Genomic DNA, 14,717 nt, shown 5'->3' with positions numbered 1-14,717 from the left:
ACTAAGTGTTGACCTGGTCCTAATAACTTTTCTCCTTTATATATTTAAGTTGATATTAAAATAGTCAAATTGAGACCTTTCATTCATTCAGTCGTATTTATTGAGCGCTTACTTTGTGCAGATCACTGTACTAAGTGCTTGAAAAGTACAATTCAGCTGCCCTATCCCATAGGAAAAATTGTACTTTAAAAATACAGAAGAATACATAATACTTCCACTTGCCTTTTTCAAATCTTTGTACATGTAATAAGATGTACCTCTGCATTGTCTCCATCCTGGTGAATAAAAATTCATTCAAGACATCTTGCTTAAATGTTTACAGGAACGAGGCAATTTAAATATTTTTTTCCTTCCTCAGTTGTCTCAAAGCTGAAGATTTTGTTCTTTGCTTTAATTCTGAAGGATATTAAAACTGTCCTTCAACGGAGACTGCATTCATTCATTCAGTCGTATTGAGTGCTTACTATGTGCAGAGCACTGTACTAAGTGCTTGGAATGTACAATTCCGCAACAGATAGAGACAATCCCTGCCCAACAACGGGCTCATTTAATCTAAACTTGTAAGTGACAACTATAGACAAAAAGAGCAGGTCTTTAGTTCTTTAAGTCTGCAATTAGGTGGGTTTCCTAGGTTTTTTAAGTGTATTTTTTTTTGCCTGATTTCACCTTTGCCGACAATGCAGTAAGCGCTCATTAAATGCGATTGATTACCTGTGCAATGTTTCATTTATCTCCTTTGTTCTTTTTAATCAATCATAACTGAGTACTATAAGAGTTTGGGGAGAGTACAGTTCAGTAGAGTAGGTAGATATTCCCTCCCCCCAAGGAGTTTACAGATTAGAGGCACAGTAGTTTTGCAGAATTATTTCTGGGCAGAAGGAAAAGCATTTGTTGGTGAATGAGGAAAGCAATCAAAATACCTGACAAAGCCCAGGTTTGACAAATGGATTTATTTACTCATTGGTTACAGGGGAATAGATAAGGTGGACAAATAATAGGCAAGTGGGGGATAGGGTGTGTTTTTTAATGGTATATAAGCACTTACTATGTGCCAATCACTGTTCTAAGCACTGGGGTAAAGATAATCAGTTCAGACACAGTCCATATCCCACAAAGGGCTCCCAGTTTTAATCCCTGTTTTATAGATGAGTAGCTGAGGCAGAGTAGCAAAGTGACTTGCCCATTGTCACACAGCAGATGAGTGGCGGAGCCGGGACTAGAACCCAGTTCTTTCTGACTCCCAGGCCTGTGCTCTGTCCACTAGGCCATGCTGCACTGTATTGAGATAAGACATCAACCAAATTAAATACACAGATGCAAAGTAAGAGCATCTGAGGGAAATATTTCTGTTTTAACTGGTGAAATAAATCAGCATTGACTAGCCCTGGGAGGAACAGGGTTACTGCAGATTGTTGCTAAGGAAGCATCACCTTGCACTGACACCACCTCCCCCCCCCACCCCCCCCCCCCACCCCCACACACATATACACAATGGTTTATGTAAACTGGATGAGTATGGCTTTCCAGCTTTTTTCTCTGAAATTAAAGTCAGTTCTTGGGAATAGTTTGGGGGATTTTTCCCTATGACTAATAGTTTTATAGGGAAAATTGCTGAGAATTAACTTTTAAATTTAGGGGGAGACCATGGAGAGTTATGTTTCGTGCTGTTTCCCAGGTAGTAACATTTTGGCAGGGATCTGGCATATCACTGCAAGGTTTTCTTTCTGTTTCTACTTTAAACCATGCCTATTGGGATTTTACCAGAAGGTGCTTTAACTAGAAACTTTTTTTTTTCCTAGAACAGATGCCATCCCGTCCTTAAAGGAGTTTCAATCTGTGTGAGATGACAAGAGTAGAATCAACATAAATTTTTTACAAACTAACAGTATTTAATATTGAAGAGGAGGAATAGGGGTCGAGATGGAGTTAAGTAGTAATAACATTTGAGTATCCACTTGATGCAATCTACGGTACTAAGTGCGGCAAGTTCAAATCAAAGAAGTGACAGGTTTGCTGCCCACAGAGCTTAAACTCTAAGGGAGGAGACAAACATAAACATCATTACAGAATATTTCATATAAATAATTAAATATTCAATTGAATAAACATATACAAACCTTTGATTGTGAGCCCCATATGGAACAGGGACTATGGCTGGCCTCCTTGTCATTTATGTATCCCAGTGTTTAGAGCAGTGTGTGTCACATAGTGATTATTAAATAACTTAATAATAAAAAAAATCCTATGGAGGATGGGGATAGGTAAGGTCATAAGTAATAGAGGTGGCTAATGGGTTCATATAGCTTTAGGGTGTGGGGGAATTAGTTGGAAAAGGTGGCTTGAGGAGGTGGGATTTGGGGACCGCCCTGTATAATTGTGCTAAGCTTCCTGGTGGAGGTGGACTGTGAGCTGTAATTTTCCAAGAAAATTTTGAGTGGCTTATGGCAGGTAGCAGTAGGAAGATAGTTCCATGCCTAAGAGATCCCTAGGGCAATGGCTCAGGTTCAACAGTGTCTTTTTGAGTGTCTGCAGTGCTTAAGTGCTTAGTACAGTGCTTTGCACACAGAAAGCAGTCTCTAAATATAATTGAATGCTAAATCTTGGTGAACAGAGAAATATGGTGTGATCCTGTTTTTGCCCTTAGTCTTAGAGAAACATAGTAATATTACGTGCTTAATGTGTGCAGTACTAAACATGGGGAAACAGTACATAGGTGGGTACAAATTGAAACAGTTAAAAGAATGTGAAAATAGATGAATAATAGGAATGTAAAATGAACAGAGAATATTTTCTGCACTTGGTTAGTCTATGATGCTTGCTATAAGACAAGTAGATGGTTTTCTTTTTTTTAATTATCAATCACTTACTGCGTGCAGAGCACTGTACTAAATGTCTGGGAGAATACAGTAGAATAGGTAGGTACAATTCCTGCTCACAAAGATCTCAAACTATGAGTCAATATTGGTGTAATCATCCTGGTAGCAGTGGATTACCACAGACTAGACTGTCTCCACGTGAGTTTTGGAAATTATAAAAAAATGACATTGGACAAAATATTAAGATATCTGTGGGATGAGTATAAATTTTCCTGAAGATGACATAGACTATGAGCCCCATGTGACTTGACAAGATATTATTAATAATACTAATAATAACAATAATTGTGTTTTTTTAAAAGTGCTTACTTTGTGGCAAGCACTGTGTTAAGCACTGGGTAGATAAAAGATAATCCTTTTAGGGCTCTCATTCTAAGTAGGAGAGAGAACAGGTATTGAATTTCCATTAGGCAGATGAGGCAGCTGAGGCACAGAGAAGTTAAGTGACTTGCCCAAAGTCACACAGCAGGTTAGTGGCAGTCCTGGGATTAGTACCCAGGTCCTCTGACTCCCAAGCCTGTGTCCTTTCCAGTAGGCCATGCTGCTTCCCTAACTTGATTAACTTGTATCTACCCCAGTGCTTAAAACAATGCTTGACCCATAGTAAGTGCTTAACAAACACCATGAAAAAGTGAAATTGATTTTTAAAAAAGCATTCTTTTTCAAATAAGTATCGATTTGTGTTTTTGAGGACACATGAAGCATACAAAGATTGTGCTATTTTAATCAATAACTATGATCTCCCTTTACCTACCAAATCTTTTTTTTTAACCACATTAAAACCAAGAAGCAAAACAGATTTCAATTTTGCCTTTCATTTCTTAGACCCTGACTCTGGTGGAACTGTTAAAGAGCTATGAATGACCAAATGGGAGACAGGAAAGGGGATTTAACCTGAATAATTTAGAATTGATGGCTCTGACAAATGATAATTATGGTACTAAGTGCCATCCCAACAGGGCTTTCTGTGTAAGAGAGAGAACAGGTATTTTATTCCTCTTTTGTAAAATGGGGATTAAACACCTCATCTCCCTCCTATTTAGACTGTGAGCCATTTGTGGGATTGTGTCTGACTTGATTATCTTCTGTCTACTTCAGTGCCTAGTAAGTCCTTTGACCCATGGTAAGTGCTTAATAAATACCAAAAATATTGTTAATCATTATTATCACTTGCCACAATTTCACAGGGCAAATTAGTGAGCTGGGAGCACACTGCTCTTCCTGCATGTCCTTGTGTAAATCTCATTTCAGAGGTGGTTAAGAAACAGTATAATGCATTTTAGTTAAAATTGAGGAGCCAAGCCTACTTCCAGACCCTTATTGGCTGTTTTACTGATTCAGCAGTTGTGTTTGTGAAGGAAGCAGGAGGCATTGGGAAATATTGTCCACAGGGTGGACTTCTGAAGTTGTTGGAGCATATGTGATTGCTCATGGCAGACTGGATGGGTTGATGGTGATGGTATTTGTGTCAAGCACCCTTCTAAGCACTGCATGGGATGCTCTTGGGCCAGATGTCCAGGCGGAGAAATGGTCATCAGAGACCACTCCACTGACCTGCTGCCTAGGTTCCTGATTCTTGTATTTTAAATCCCAACTTTGTCAAGTACTTGGAACCGAAATCTCCATAATCGTACCTTAAAATAGATTACTACCTATCAAAAAGAAGCAATTTGGAGGGGTCATTTCAGAGTCGTTCTCCAAGCTCACTGTGAGCCTTAATAAAACTGCCGAACAGCCGCATATAAACAGTGGGGTGAGATAGTAGACTGATGGTATATCTATGATTCTATTTATCTTGATGGTATAGATGCCTGACTTATTTTGATTTGTTGTCTGTTTCCCCCTTTTAGACTGTGAGTCTGTTGTTGGACAGGGATTGTCTTTATCTGGTTGCCGAATTGTACATTCCAGGCGCTCAGTACAATGCTTTGTAAGCCTAGTAAGCGCTCAATAAATACAATTGAATGAATAAATGAAATGGAGGTATGGTGAGTGGGTTGGCATTTGAGGAGCCGAGTGAGTAAAGTTAGGAAGCCAGATTGGAGGGGATCAAGGAGGAGAGGAAGTGGAGGCCCCTTCCTCAGCCTTACAGTACTTGGTGTTTTTGCAACTTTACAGTATTAAATCAACAAAATAACAGTGAGGGGCTAAGGGTCTGAAGACTTCTGCTAAATGGTTGTTATGGTCAAACTACTTTCTAACCCATTAAAATCCATTGAATCGGTTCTTAGTTACACAATATTCCCCAATCCTCAACATGTTCTTGAGTTCAACCTCTGAATTATAGGAGAACTAGTATTAAAAAAGAAACCGAATTTAGTTTCTTTTTAGGAAATAAATGAGGAAGAAAAATTAATATACCAGGAAAAATGGAATGATTTGTATTGCTAATATAGTAACATGTATAAGGAGCTGAAAGTACTATTTGTATTGTTTTGAATTTTTAAATGAGTTTGTGAGGTACCAAATAGTATTTTTACTTTACAGATGGAACTACTGGGGCACACGTGACTGTGTTTTCATAAATGTGATCATGTACCTGTTTGTGAATAATACTCAGGAAAAGCACTAAACATAGTGGAATATGAGTTTCAAAAGACTGATATTTAGAATATTATGTATTTGAAGAGGGGAAAACATGGAATTTTGTTTTTTTTCCCCTCAGGATCTCTGCTTTTGGAATCCAAAATCAATCCTAACACTGCATACCAGAAGCAACAGGTAATATTTGAAGTTGAATTTTTTTTATTTTGCTTTACCTGAATTATGAGTTGATGATTAGAAGAAAGTGTTCTGAGCTGATGGGCATGAAAAATCACATTTTGACAGCCTGTTGATCAGTTGCATGAAATATAAACCTGTTCTTGCTTTAAAAGATGTTGCCACAGGTCTAAAAAGCACACTTGTGTGGCAATATTTCTGAGAGAATAAGCAGCATTTGGAGACAAATTCGTTTTGGCAGTGATTGAAAGGTCATAAGATTCCCCAAATTATGAGTATGGACTAATAATGAAAATCATGCCGTTGGTGTTTGGGAAGTTGTGATGTGGGAGTTGGAAAGAAAGGGTATTAGTTGAGTTGTAGAAATTAAAGTTTAAGGCAGCAATGCAACATTCAATTGGACTTGTTCTAGAAAAGAAAGTAATACAGGATTGGAAAGTAAAGGTGAAGGGAGAGCATTCAGGGAATCATTCCCAGATGGATGGCTATTGAAACCATATAAATGAATGAAACCCCCCCTCCCCAACCAAAAAAAATATATATATTGATGGGCCTCCTGTCCCTCAGCCCACCACTTCCTGTGTGTTGCTGGAGAATGTACAAGCAACGTGGCCTGTAAACAATAATAGTGCATGTGTAGTTTTGCACTGCTTTTTGGGCCATGTTTAAAACTACCCAGCACATTTCTTCTTCCCTGTGGCAGTGCAATGTCCCCAAAAGACTGGATAGCTAAATAGCTGGTTTTATGCAAAGATAACTTTTCTGTTGCTTTGGCCTCCCAAGTGGTAGTCGAGCACTGACCTTTAATTTGTTTGCTGCCTGTGATCTCACAATGTTAACTAACCTTGATGCTTGGCACTTAATCTAGCTGCCACCTCAATCAGTACAGAAGGAATTGATCAGGTTGTTTGATATCCATCAGTATGGTGGCAACGTAGAAGTGTTGTGTCAATAGCAGTGTGGTAGGCCTTGCTCTTTGTTTTGGTTGATTCCATTTTCAGAGTGCTGACTTTTCCTAATCCTGCAGTGGTTTTGCAGGTTCATTGTATGATGTGGTCATCCATAAAAGTAATAGGATCTCACTTGAACACTCTGCCCAAGGAGCATAATTTTCTACAGGTTTAAACTTTACATTGTGAGTGGGTTCCACTGGGACAGACATGGTAGGGTTGAATTTTAATTGGAGCATGGCTCTGAGCTCTTCAGAGTGTTTTTCAGTCCAAAGTATTTAGTGGCTCATGTGGAACATTCATTGAGCAATCGTACATCTCCAAGAGCGTTGGGTACTACTGTAGAGTTATCGGCAAATAGTATCCCATGCTTGAGAGTCTTTGCCCCTCTGCACTTCCCATGAAGTCACTGCAATTCAGGAGTCCTCCGTTCAGGAAGCCCCATCAAGAGTGTTGGGCACTATTTTGCAATCATTTGCAAACTATACGTCATGAAAAAAGAGTCTTTGGCCCATCTGTCTTCACACAAAGTCACCGCAGTTCAAGAGGGCACTGACCAAGGGATCCTGCCCGTAGGCCTCACATTTCACATCTTTGAATTCAAGGCTATGACTATTATGGTGAAAAGTGGCACTCCAATGCATTCCTGTGTAATGCCATATGTGATAGCGAAATGTATCATAAAACAGCTTTAATCCAGAACCCTTAGTCTCATTCCACCGAAGAGCAACCTCCAAATTTTCCAGCCAGCACTGTGAAGAGTAGCTTATAGGCCATCACACCTTACCTAGTTGAAAGCCATTGTGAAGTTGATGAAGATCATGTAGAGCAAATGTTTAGCAGCGGTAGTTACCACATACAGATTAAAAGTCGTATTGACTTTTTTATGGTATTAAGCGCTTACTATGTGCCAGGCATTGTTCTCAGCGCTGGGGCAGATACAAGATAATCAGGTTAGACACAGTCCCTGTCCCACTTAGGGCTCACTGTCTTCACCCCCAGTTTACAGATGAGGGAACTGAGGCACAGAGAAGTGAAGTAACTTGCCTAAGGTCACACAGCAGACAAGTGGCAGAGTCAGGAATAGAACCCTGGTCCTCCTGATTCCCAGGCCTGTTCTGTATTCACTAGGCCCTGTCACTTTCCTTCTAGCAGCATTGTCGTCCAGTGTTTTGGTTTTTTTTTTTGAGAGCTGTGACTCAGTCTGATGCTTCTTCTTAAGTTTCCTAGTTGACCACTTCTTGAGCAATAATCGCTGTTTGCCTCCTGACAGTTGTCATTGGCTGACAGTATATGAATGTTCTAAGAAGCAAGGATATCAGCATTTTTCAATAATTTCTTAACTCTGGGGTGGATGTCCTGTTGGCTACTGCTGACCAATATCTGAGTTGAAGTGACTTATTTCTTTAGGAATTGTTTTTTCTTCCTCTTGTTCCGGATGAAGGAGAGCAGATCCTTCAACTCCCAGACCCATGCTCTATCCACTAGTTCAGTGGAGCCTTACTCATCACAGTTAATATTGGTTATTATATGATGCATTAAATGTGGTATTAAGCTGCTTGCTGTGGGCTGAGCACTGTACTAAGATCTGGGGCAGATTCAAGACAGTCTGGTTGGACACAGTTCGTGTGCCACATGCGACTCACAGTATAATAAATTCTCTAATAAGACCTGAGATTTTCCAGTTGAGATTGAAATGGTTTGTCCAGTTAACCCTTGGAGGTTACCTGCTACTCCTGGCTTTGCATTAACTGGAAGTTGTAACCCTTCCTAGCCCCTTTCCCCAGATAGAGCCGAGGAGTGGAGTTCCTCTTGCATTACAAAACCAGGTACCCTGAAAACTCCCCCTCAAAATTTCCTCTGCTTTCTTTTTTTTTGGAAAATGCAGGGATGTGATTCTGCCTTTAATTGGAGAGGAGCTGTTCCCAAAGTAATGTTCAGGACTTATAAAAGCCTTGTTGTCTGGGGTTATGAGTATTTACATCCAAACATCAAAATTGTGCTAAAATGCTCAGGCCTTTATTTGTAAGAATCATTTTCCTTTGAATAGCATTGAGGAAATGGCAGTTTAAATCTGGAGCATACTCTTGTTCAACGTGGTCTGGAGGTGGGGGTGGTGAGAATCTTTTACCCTGGGAGTTGCCAAAATGAGAAACATTTTTTATTATCCACACCTCCTCATGCACAATTTTTGTGGAAGTAGTGGTTCAAAGTATTTAGTGTGTCCCTTGGTTGCTATGCACTATGGCAAGCACTTAGGAACATTCAGTAGAAGCATCAGACATTGTCCTTACTCCATGAGCTTATTCTCTATCAGAGTTGCCCTAGAAAAGTGATTCACTCTAAGCTACTTCGGCTAAACATACGATGCGAAGGACAGTTTTATCTACATAAGGATTAGCATTTAGATTAGTACAAATGAATATTTTCTCAATAATTCCTACAGTACACCTGCAAAGTATGGGAGACTGTAGAATCTAATTTTGCAGATGAATAAATTGAAGCAAAGCAAGTTGGAGTAATTGCTAACTTTTTCTATTATATGTAGTACTGGGAACAGTATTTAACCTTATGGCTCAGCCCAATTGATTCCATTTCTGTTGTCATGCTGTTAAGTATCTTGATAAAGTATTTTGATAGATGTGCTCGCAATTATTTGTCCAACATAAAGATAACTAAAAGTTAACCCTCTTTTATATTTCAAGGACACTTTGATTGTGTGGTCTGAAGCAGAAAACTATGATTTGGCTCTTAGCTTTCAAGAAAAGGCTGGATGTGATGAAATTTGGGAAAAAATATGTCAGGTAAGAGTCCTCCTTTACTTATCGTTCTTGATTATCATGTGTCAATTCCTCCCGTACCCAAGTTGGAATATAGGATTCGTAACTAAAACGGAAATATTTTGGAGTGTTCATCCTGTAAAATTCAGTTATTTCTGAAAGACACAGTGTTAAACTTTGATTTTTTGCATTGCTCTTATGATGTTAAAGGTTACTGACCACAAAGTGCCCTTGCAAAAGACTAATTTAAGAGAGTGTGTTTTATTTGGACCCAGTGTGTCAGGGTCCCCATGAATTTCTTTATCTTCCCCTTTATTTTCCCTAGAAAAAAGGATTTACACTTGTGAAATATGGAAATGAGAAAAGACAATACTATTATACTCTCTATGGTTTTTCTGCATGTTAGGGTTGTTAAACCATCTCTACACTCCTTTATAAAAATCTCCCAGGATTGCTGATGGTATTATGAGTATTTTCTGAACACAGCACACTTTACCGGTTTATTCTAAAAAATCCATTGCTTAGAGAAAAAAATTCATGCTACACTTAAGATTTGATTTGTGTGCTGAAGTGAAATTCTCTGCTAGAAATGGGGAAGGTTTTTCCTTATTTTCTGGGGCTACCAAGAATAACCATAGAGTAGAAATCTATCGAGGAAAAGAATCTCTTCCACTGACAGAATTATTTATCCAGTTTGTGAAAACCTTACTGTTACTTTTTTTCAGAAACTTGGGTTCATTTTGTAGAGTCATTCCCTTTCTCTCTCTGGTCCCATCATGTGAGGTACAGCTTTGTCTCAGTCCTGATTTCCGGGTCATATGGGGCTTGTTTGCTGGCCACCCAATGAGGCTGGATTTTTACTGGCCAGGAAGGGGCGACAGGCCGGCGGTAGGCAGAGTCAAGGGGTGGGGAGAAAATCTCCCCAGTAAGAATTTCACCCATCTTCTCACTGAAGTTTTAACATCAGATGTCTTTTTGCTGGCTGTAGTAACTGTCAATATTGCCATTATTGCTTTGAATTCTCTTCCTCTTTCTCTTAATCTGATATTCATTGTCGTATTTATTGAATGCTTACTGTGTGCAAAGCACTGTACTAAGTGCATGGGAGAGTACAATATAACTGTCAACAGACACATTCCCTGCCGCAATGAGCTTGCAGTCCAGAATAATCAAGTCTCCATTCAGGTTTTATTGAAAGTAATAGAGCCGGTTGCACCTCATGGGCCAAATGTGGCTCTTTAATCTCTATGTGGTTTGTACATTTATGCCTTATTTAGTATTTTGCTACCCTGGCCACAGGCCCTGCTTAACCACCCGCCCCACGCCTCTGCTCGTCCTCCACCCTGTTTCGGGAACACTTGCTCTCCAGCACTTACTATCACCCTTCAAGAATGCCAGTTTACGGTTACTGTTAAAGGGATTGTTTTTAACTTTTAAGCTCTTGTCCATATTATGTTTTCGTTTTGCAACTGTGGACTCCACAGTTCATGAGAGTTGGCCACCTGTAATATACTGTTCCTCCAAGGATGTGTAGCCCACCACACAGAAAGTGCACTGCTGGTTTTTGGATAATGCTAGGTCTCTAGCTTGACCTGACCCAGGAGCAAAGAACAGGAAGCTGTTGTGTGGTTTGGTGGTGGTGTTAAATCTCTGGAGCTGAGCTCCTTAAGGGAAATTTTGAGCAACTTTAAAAAATAAAGTAGAAGTAAGCATTGAATGGAGGAGGTCATTTTTAGGCTTCTTGTCATTCTGTTGCCGTTCAGGAAGTAATAGGGGTCTCCCCGGGAATGATTGATGAACCTTGGGCCTGAAAATTAAGGATTTGCAGAGAAAATGATTTCAGAGAAAGTGATTTCAGTGCTAGTGGTTTGTGCAGGGATAATTGTACAATTTCTTCCCTGCCAGTCATATTTCCACTGGGGCATGAAGAATAAAGAACAAGTAGGTGGGGAGGGGTGTAGCCCATTGTGAACAGCTCACAAAGCTTTGTACATGCAGAACGCATTTATGACAAGTGACCATAGCAGAGTGCTTATGCTTTGCTGTAGAAACGCAGCCTGAAGTCAGTTGTAGTCAGTACGATATTTTATAGACGGTACTCTGGATATTTCAGATCAGCAGTAAACCATTCATCTGGCAGAGACCTATTGAACTTTTAAGCTTTTCATTATAAAAGGGGATTTTGTGTGTTAAAATGTAACATTTGACAGTAGGAAGAACTGTAAAGAATTAAAGTAATTCATTTTAGCTTAACCAAGCTGACTGCTCAGCAACAGTCTTTTTCCCCTCATATGAGGAGTCCAAGGGACCTTGCCAATTGCATTTTTGCCTGTGGTCTGTCTTAGGGCTTAGACATAGTGGGGAGGCCAGACCCTAAGGGCTGTGGACTCATCAGGGTTCAGTACCTTTCAGTTCATGCTTTTTGGGTACAAGGTGAGTTATGTAAGTGAAACACCTGTGAATGATGTTTCTTCATGACTTCTCCTTGCTGTAGGATTGCTTTATCATTCTCTTGCAGACATCTACTTGGGAATTTATAAATTGCTAGATGATTATGCATTTATTTGTATCATTATTTTAACAGGTTCAAGGAAAAGACCCTTCAGTGGATATTACTCAGGACCTTGTGGATGAATCTGAGGAAGAACGTTTTGATGATATGTCATCACCAGGCCTAGAATTGCCATCTTGTGAATTAAGTAGACTTGAAGAAATTGCAGAACTTGTGGCATCTTCATTGCCTTCCCCCTTGCGTCGCGAGAAACTCGCACTAGCACTGGAAAATGAGGGCTACATTAAAAAGCTCTTAGAACTTTTTCATGTGTGTGAAGACTTGGAGAATATTGAAGGACTACACCACTTGTATGAAATTATCAAGGGAATCTTCCTCTTGAATCGAACTGCACTTTTTGAAGTCATGTTCTCTGAGGAATGTATAATGGATGTAATTGGATGCCTAGAATATGATCCTTCTTTGTCTCAGTCACGGAAACACAGGGAATTTCTGACAAAAACAGCCAAGTTTAAAGAGGTGATTCCCATATCAGATCCTGAGCTGAAACAAAAAATACATCAAACATATAGAGTTCAGTATATTCAAGATATGGTCTTACCCACCCCTTCAGTCTTTGAGGAAAATATGTTATCAACTCTTCACTCCTTCATCTTTTTTAATAAAGTGGAAATTGTTGGAATGTTGCAGGTAAGTCAGATCATGCACTAAAAAGTTTCTTTGTGAGAGAACTTTAAAAAAAAAAAAAATTACCCTTGATCAAGATTTGTCCTGCTGACAGAAAGCTGTAATGGCTCTTCCACCCAGCTTTCTTAAGGCAGGAATTGGCTGTCCTGGGGAAAGCAGACTCCCAAGTACCGATTTTTAATTGCTTTAAAAATATGCAAACTGTATACTGCTGTTGCTGTTGGAATCTCTGAGGTGATTAATCTCTGAGAGTTGACCTTCAACCCGTCTTTGTTTGTTTTTCCACACTGAGGCCAACTCCAGATGATCTTAACAGCTTATTGCCTCCTAAAGGGATAAAACTGAAAGTTCAAAAGCTACTTGTACAAATGAAGGTGTGTTAGCTCTTCATGCTGAATGGAATCTAATAGTTAAAGGAAGTAACAGGGAGTGAGCATTAGCCCCTTGCTTCCTGATATTATCCAACAATCTCAGGCATATAATTTTTATCCTGCTGAAGTATCCAGAAAATATTTCTCAGTTGATGATAACTTGGTTTAATGGAATGTCTTAATTCATAACACTTAATATCAGAAATGTTATTTGTATTTTCAACATCCTTGAGGCAAGGAGGAAAGAGTGATATTGCCTCTTTTATAACAGGGGGAAATTGAGGCCCAGAAAAATTGATTTGTTCATGGTCACGTAGCAAGTTCATGGTAGAGGCAAGATTAGAATCTGTCTTGGTGTGTTTTTCCAATCCATTGTTTGACCTACTAATGAATTACAGGATCTTCCACCCCACAGAAGCTTTTGCAACAGTATAAGCCTATGCTTTTTGGCATCAGAAATAGTGAAACCGCTAAGCTTCTCTTCTCCTGTGGTGTGGGGGTGGACCATTCAGAAGTGGATCTAGGTTTATAGTGGCAAGGACTCCTGAGGCCATTAGGATAGAGAAGGATGGTTGGAGGAACTGGAGTAATTTTCAAGTGGCTTCCATTTCATTGCCATTTTAGCAGTCTATATTGTGATTCCAGTGAGGATATGTCACGTAGTTAACTGAGCACTGAATAGGAACATAGCCAAGAACAATGTTAACTCTGCGTCTGTGGCCTGAAGCCAGGGGTCAGAATAGATTATAGAGGGGTCCCAGAGCAGCCAGGAAAGGCGAGAGTAGAGGACGCTTGGATCAACCTAGAGCAAGACAAGTCCTAGAGCGAGTTGTCTACACCCACTTTCTCCACTTCCTCTTCTCCGATTCTCTCCCTGACCCCCTCCAATCGGGCTTACCCCTCTTTTACTTTTCAGAAGCTGCCCTCACCAATGATCTCCTTTTTGCCATATCCACCGACCTCTATTCCATCTAATCTTCCTCAACCTCTCAGCTGCCTTGGCTGTCAGCCACCCCTTTTTCCTGGAAACATCCACTCTTGGCTTCACTGACACAGTCCTCTCCTCATTCTCCTTTTATCTCTCCGGCTGCTCCTTCTGAGTGTCCTTCATCAGCTTCTCTTCTGCCTCCTACCTCCTGTCTGTCGAGGTTCAGTTCTGGGTCCCCTTCTGTTCTCCATCTACACCCACTCCCTTGGAGAACTCATAGATACCTGAAGCTTCAGCTACCACCTCTATGCAAATGTTTCCCAAATCTACATTCTCTGGCCCTGACTGCAGTCACACATTTAGGACACCTCTAATTGGATATCCCACTGACATCTCAAACTTAATATGCCCAAAACAGAACTCCTTATCTTCCCACACAAACCCTGTCCTCCCCCTGACTTTCCCATCACTGTAGATAGCACCACCATCCTCCCTGTCTCACTAACCTAAAACTTTGGCATTGTCCTCAACTCATCTCTCTCATTCAATTTTCACTCATTGTGTCACCAAATCCCTGTCAGTCCTACCCTCACAAAATTGCTAAAATCTACCCTTTCCTCTCCATCCAAACTGCTATGATGTTGATCCAAGCAGTTATCCTATCCTGCCTTGATTACTGCATCAGCCTCCTTGCTGACCCCTGTTTCAGGGGTCTCTGCCTACTCTTCCTGTCTCTTCCTACTCCAGTCCATACTTCTCTGCTATCTGGGTCATTTTTCTACAAAACCATTCAGTTCATGTTTCCCCACTTGTTTTTATGGGTATTTAAATACTTAAAATGTGCCAGGCACTGTACTAAGCACTGGGCAGATCCGAGCTAATTGGGTTGCAA

The 14,717-nt window shown here is 40.1% G+C and overlaps 1 protein-coding gene across 2 annotated transcripts in view; it reads left to right on the top strand.

Annotated features, from left to right (window-relative positions):
* PPP4R3A (protein phosphatase 4 regulatory subunit 3A) overlaps window positions 1–14,717 on the top strand; it is a 43,882-nt gene that overhangs the window by 10,903 nt on the left and 18,262 nt on the right. For both annotated transcript variants that reach the window (XM_029058888.2, XM_029058887.2), the window contains exons 2-4: window positions 5,542–5,597; window positions 9,253–9,351; window positions 11,912–12,529. In XM_029058888.2, coding sequence (XP_028914721.1) covers window positions 5,542–5,597; window positions 9,253–9,351; window positions 11,912–12,529 — 773 coding nt within the window. The remainder of the gene's footprint in view (window positions 1–5,541; window positions 5,598–9,252; window positions 9,352–11,911; window positions 12,530–14,717) is intronic.

This window comes from Ornithorhynchus anatinus, chromosome 1, assembly GCF_004115215.2.
Source record: "Ornithorhynchus anatinus isolate Pmale09 chromosome 1, mOrnAna1.pri.v4, whole genome shotgun sequence".
NCBI lineage: Eukaryota > Metazoa > Chordata > Mammalia > Monotremata > Ornithorhynchidae > Ornithorhynchus > Ornithorhynchus anatinus.
Note: the sequence above shows the minus strand (reverse complement) of the source record. Positions and strands in the feature narration are given on the sequence as shown.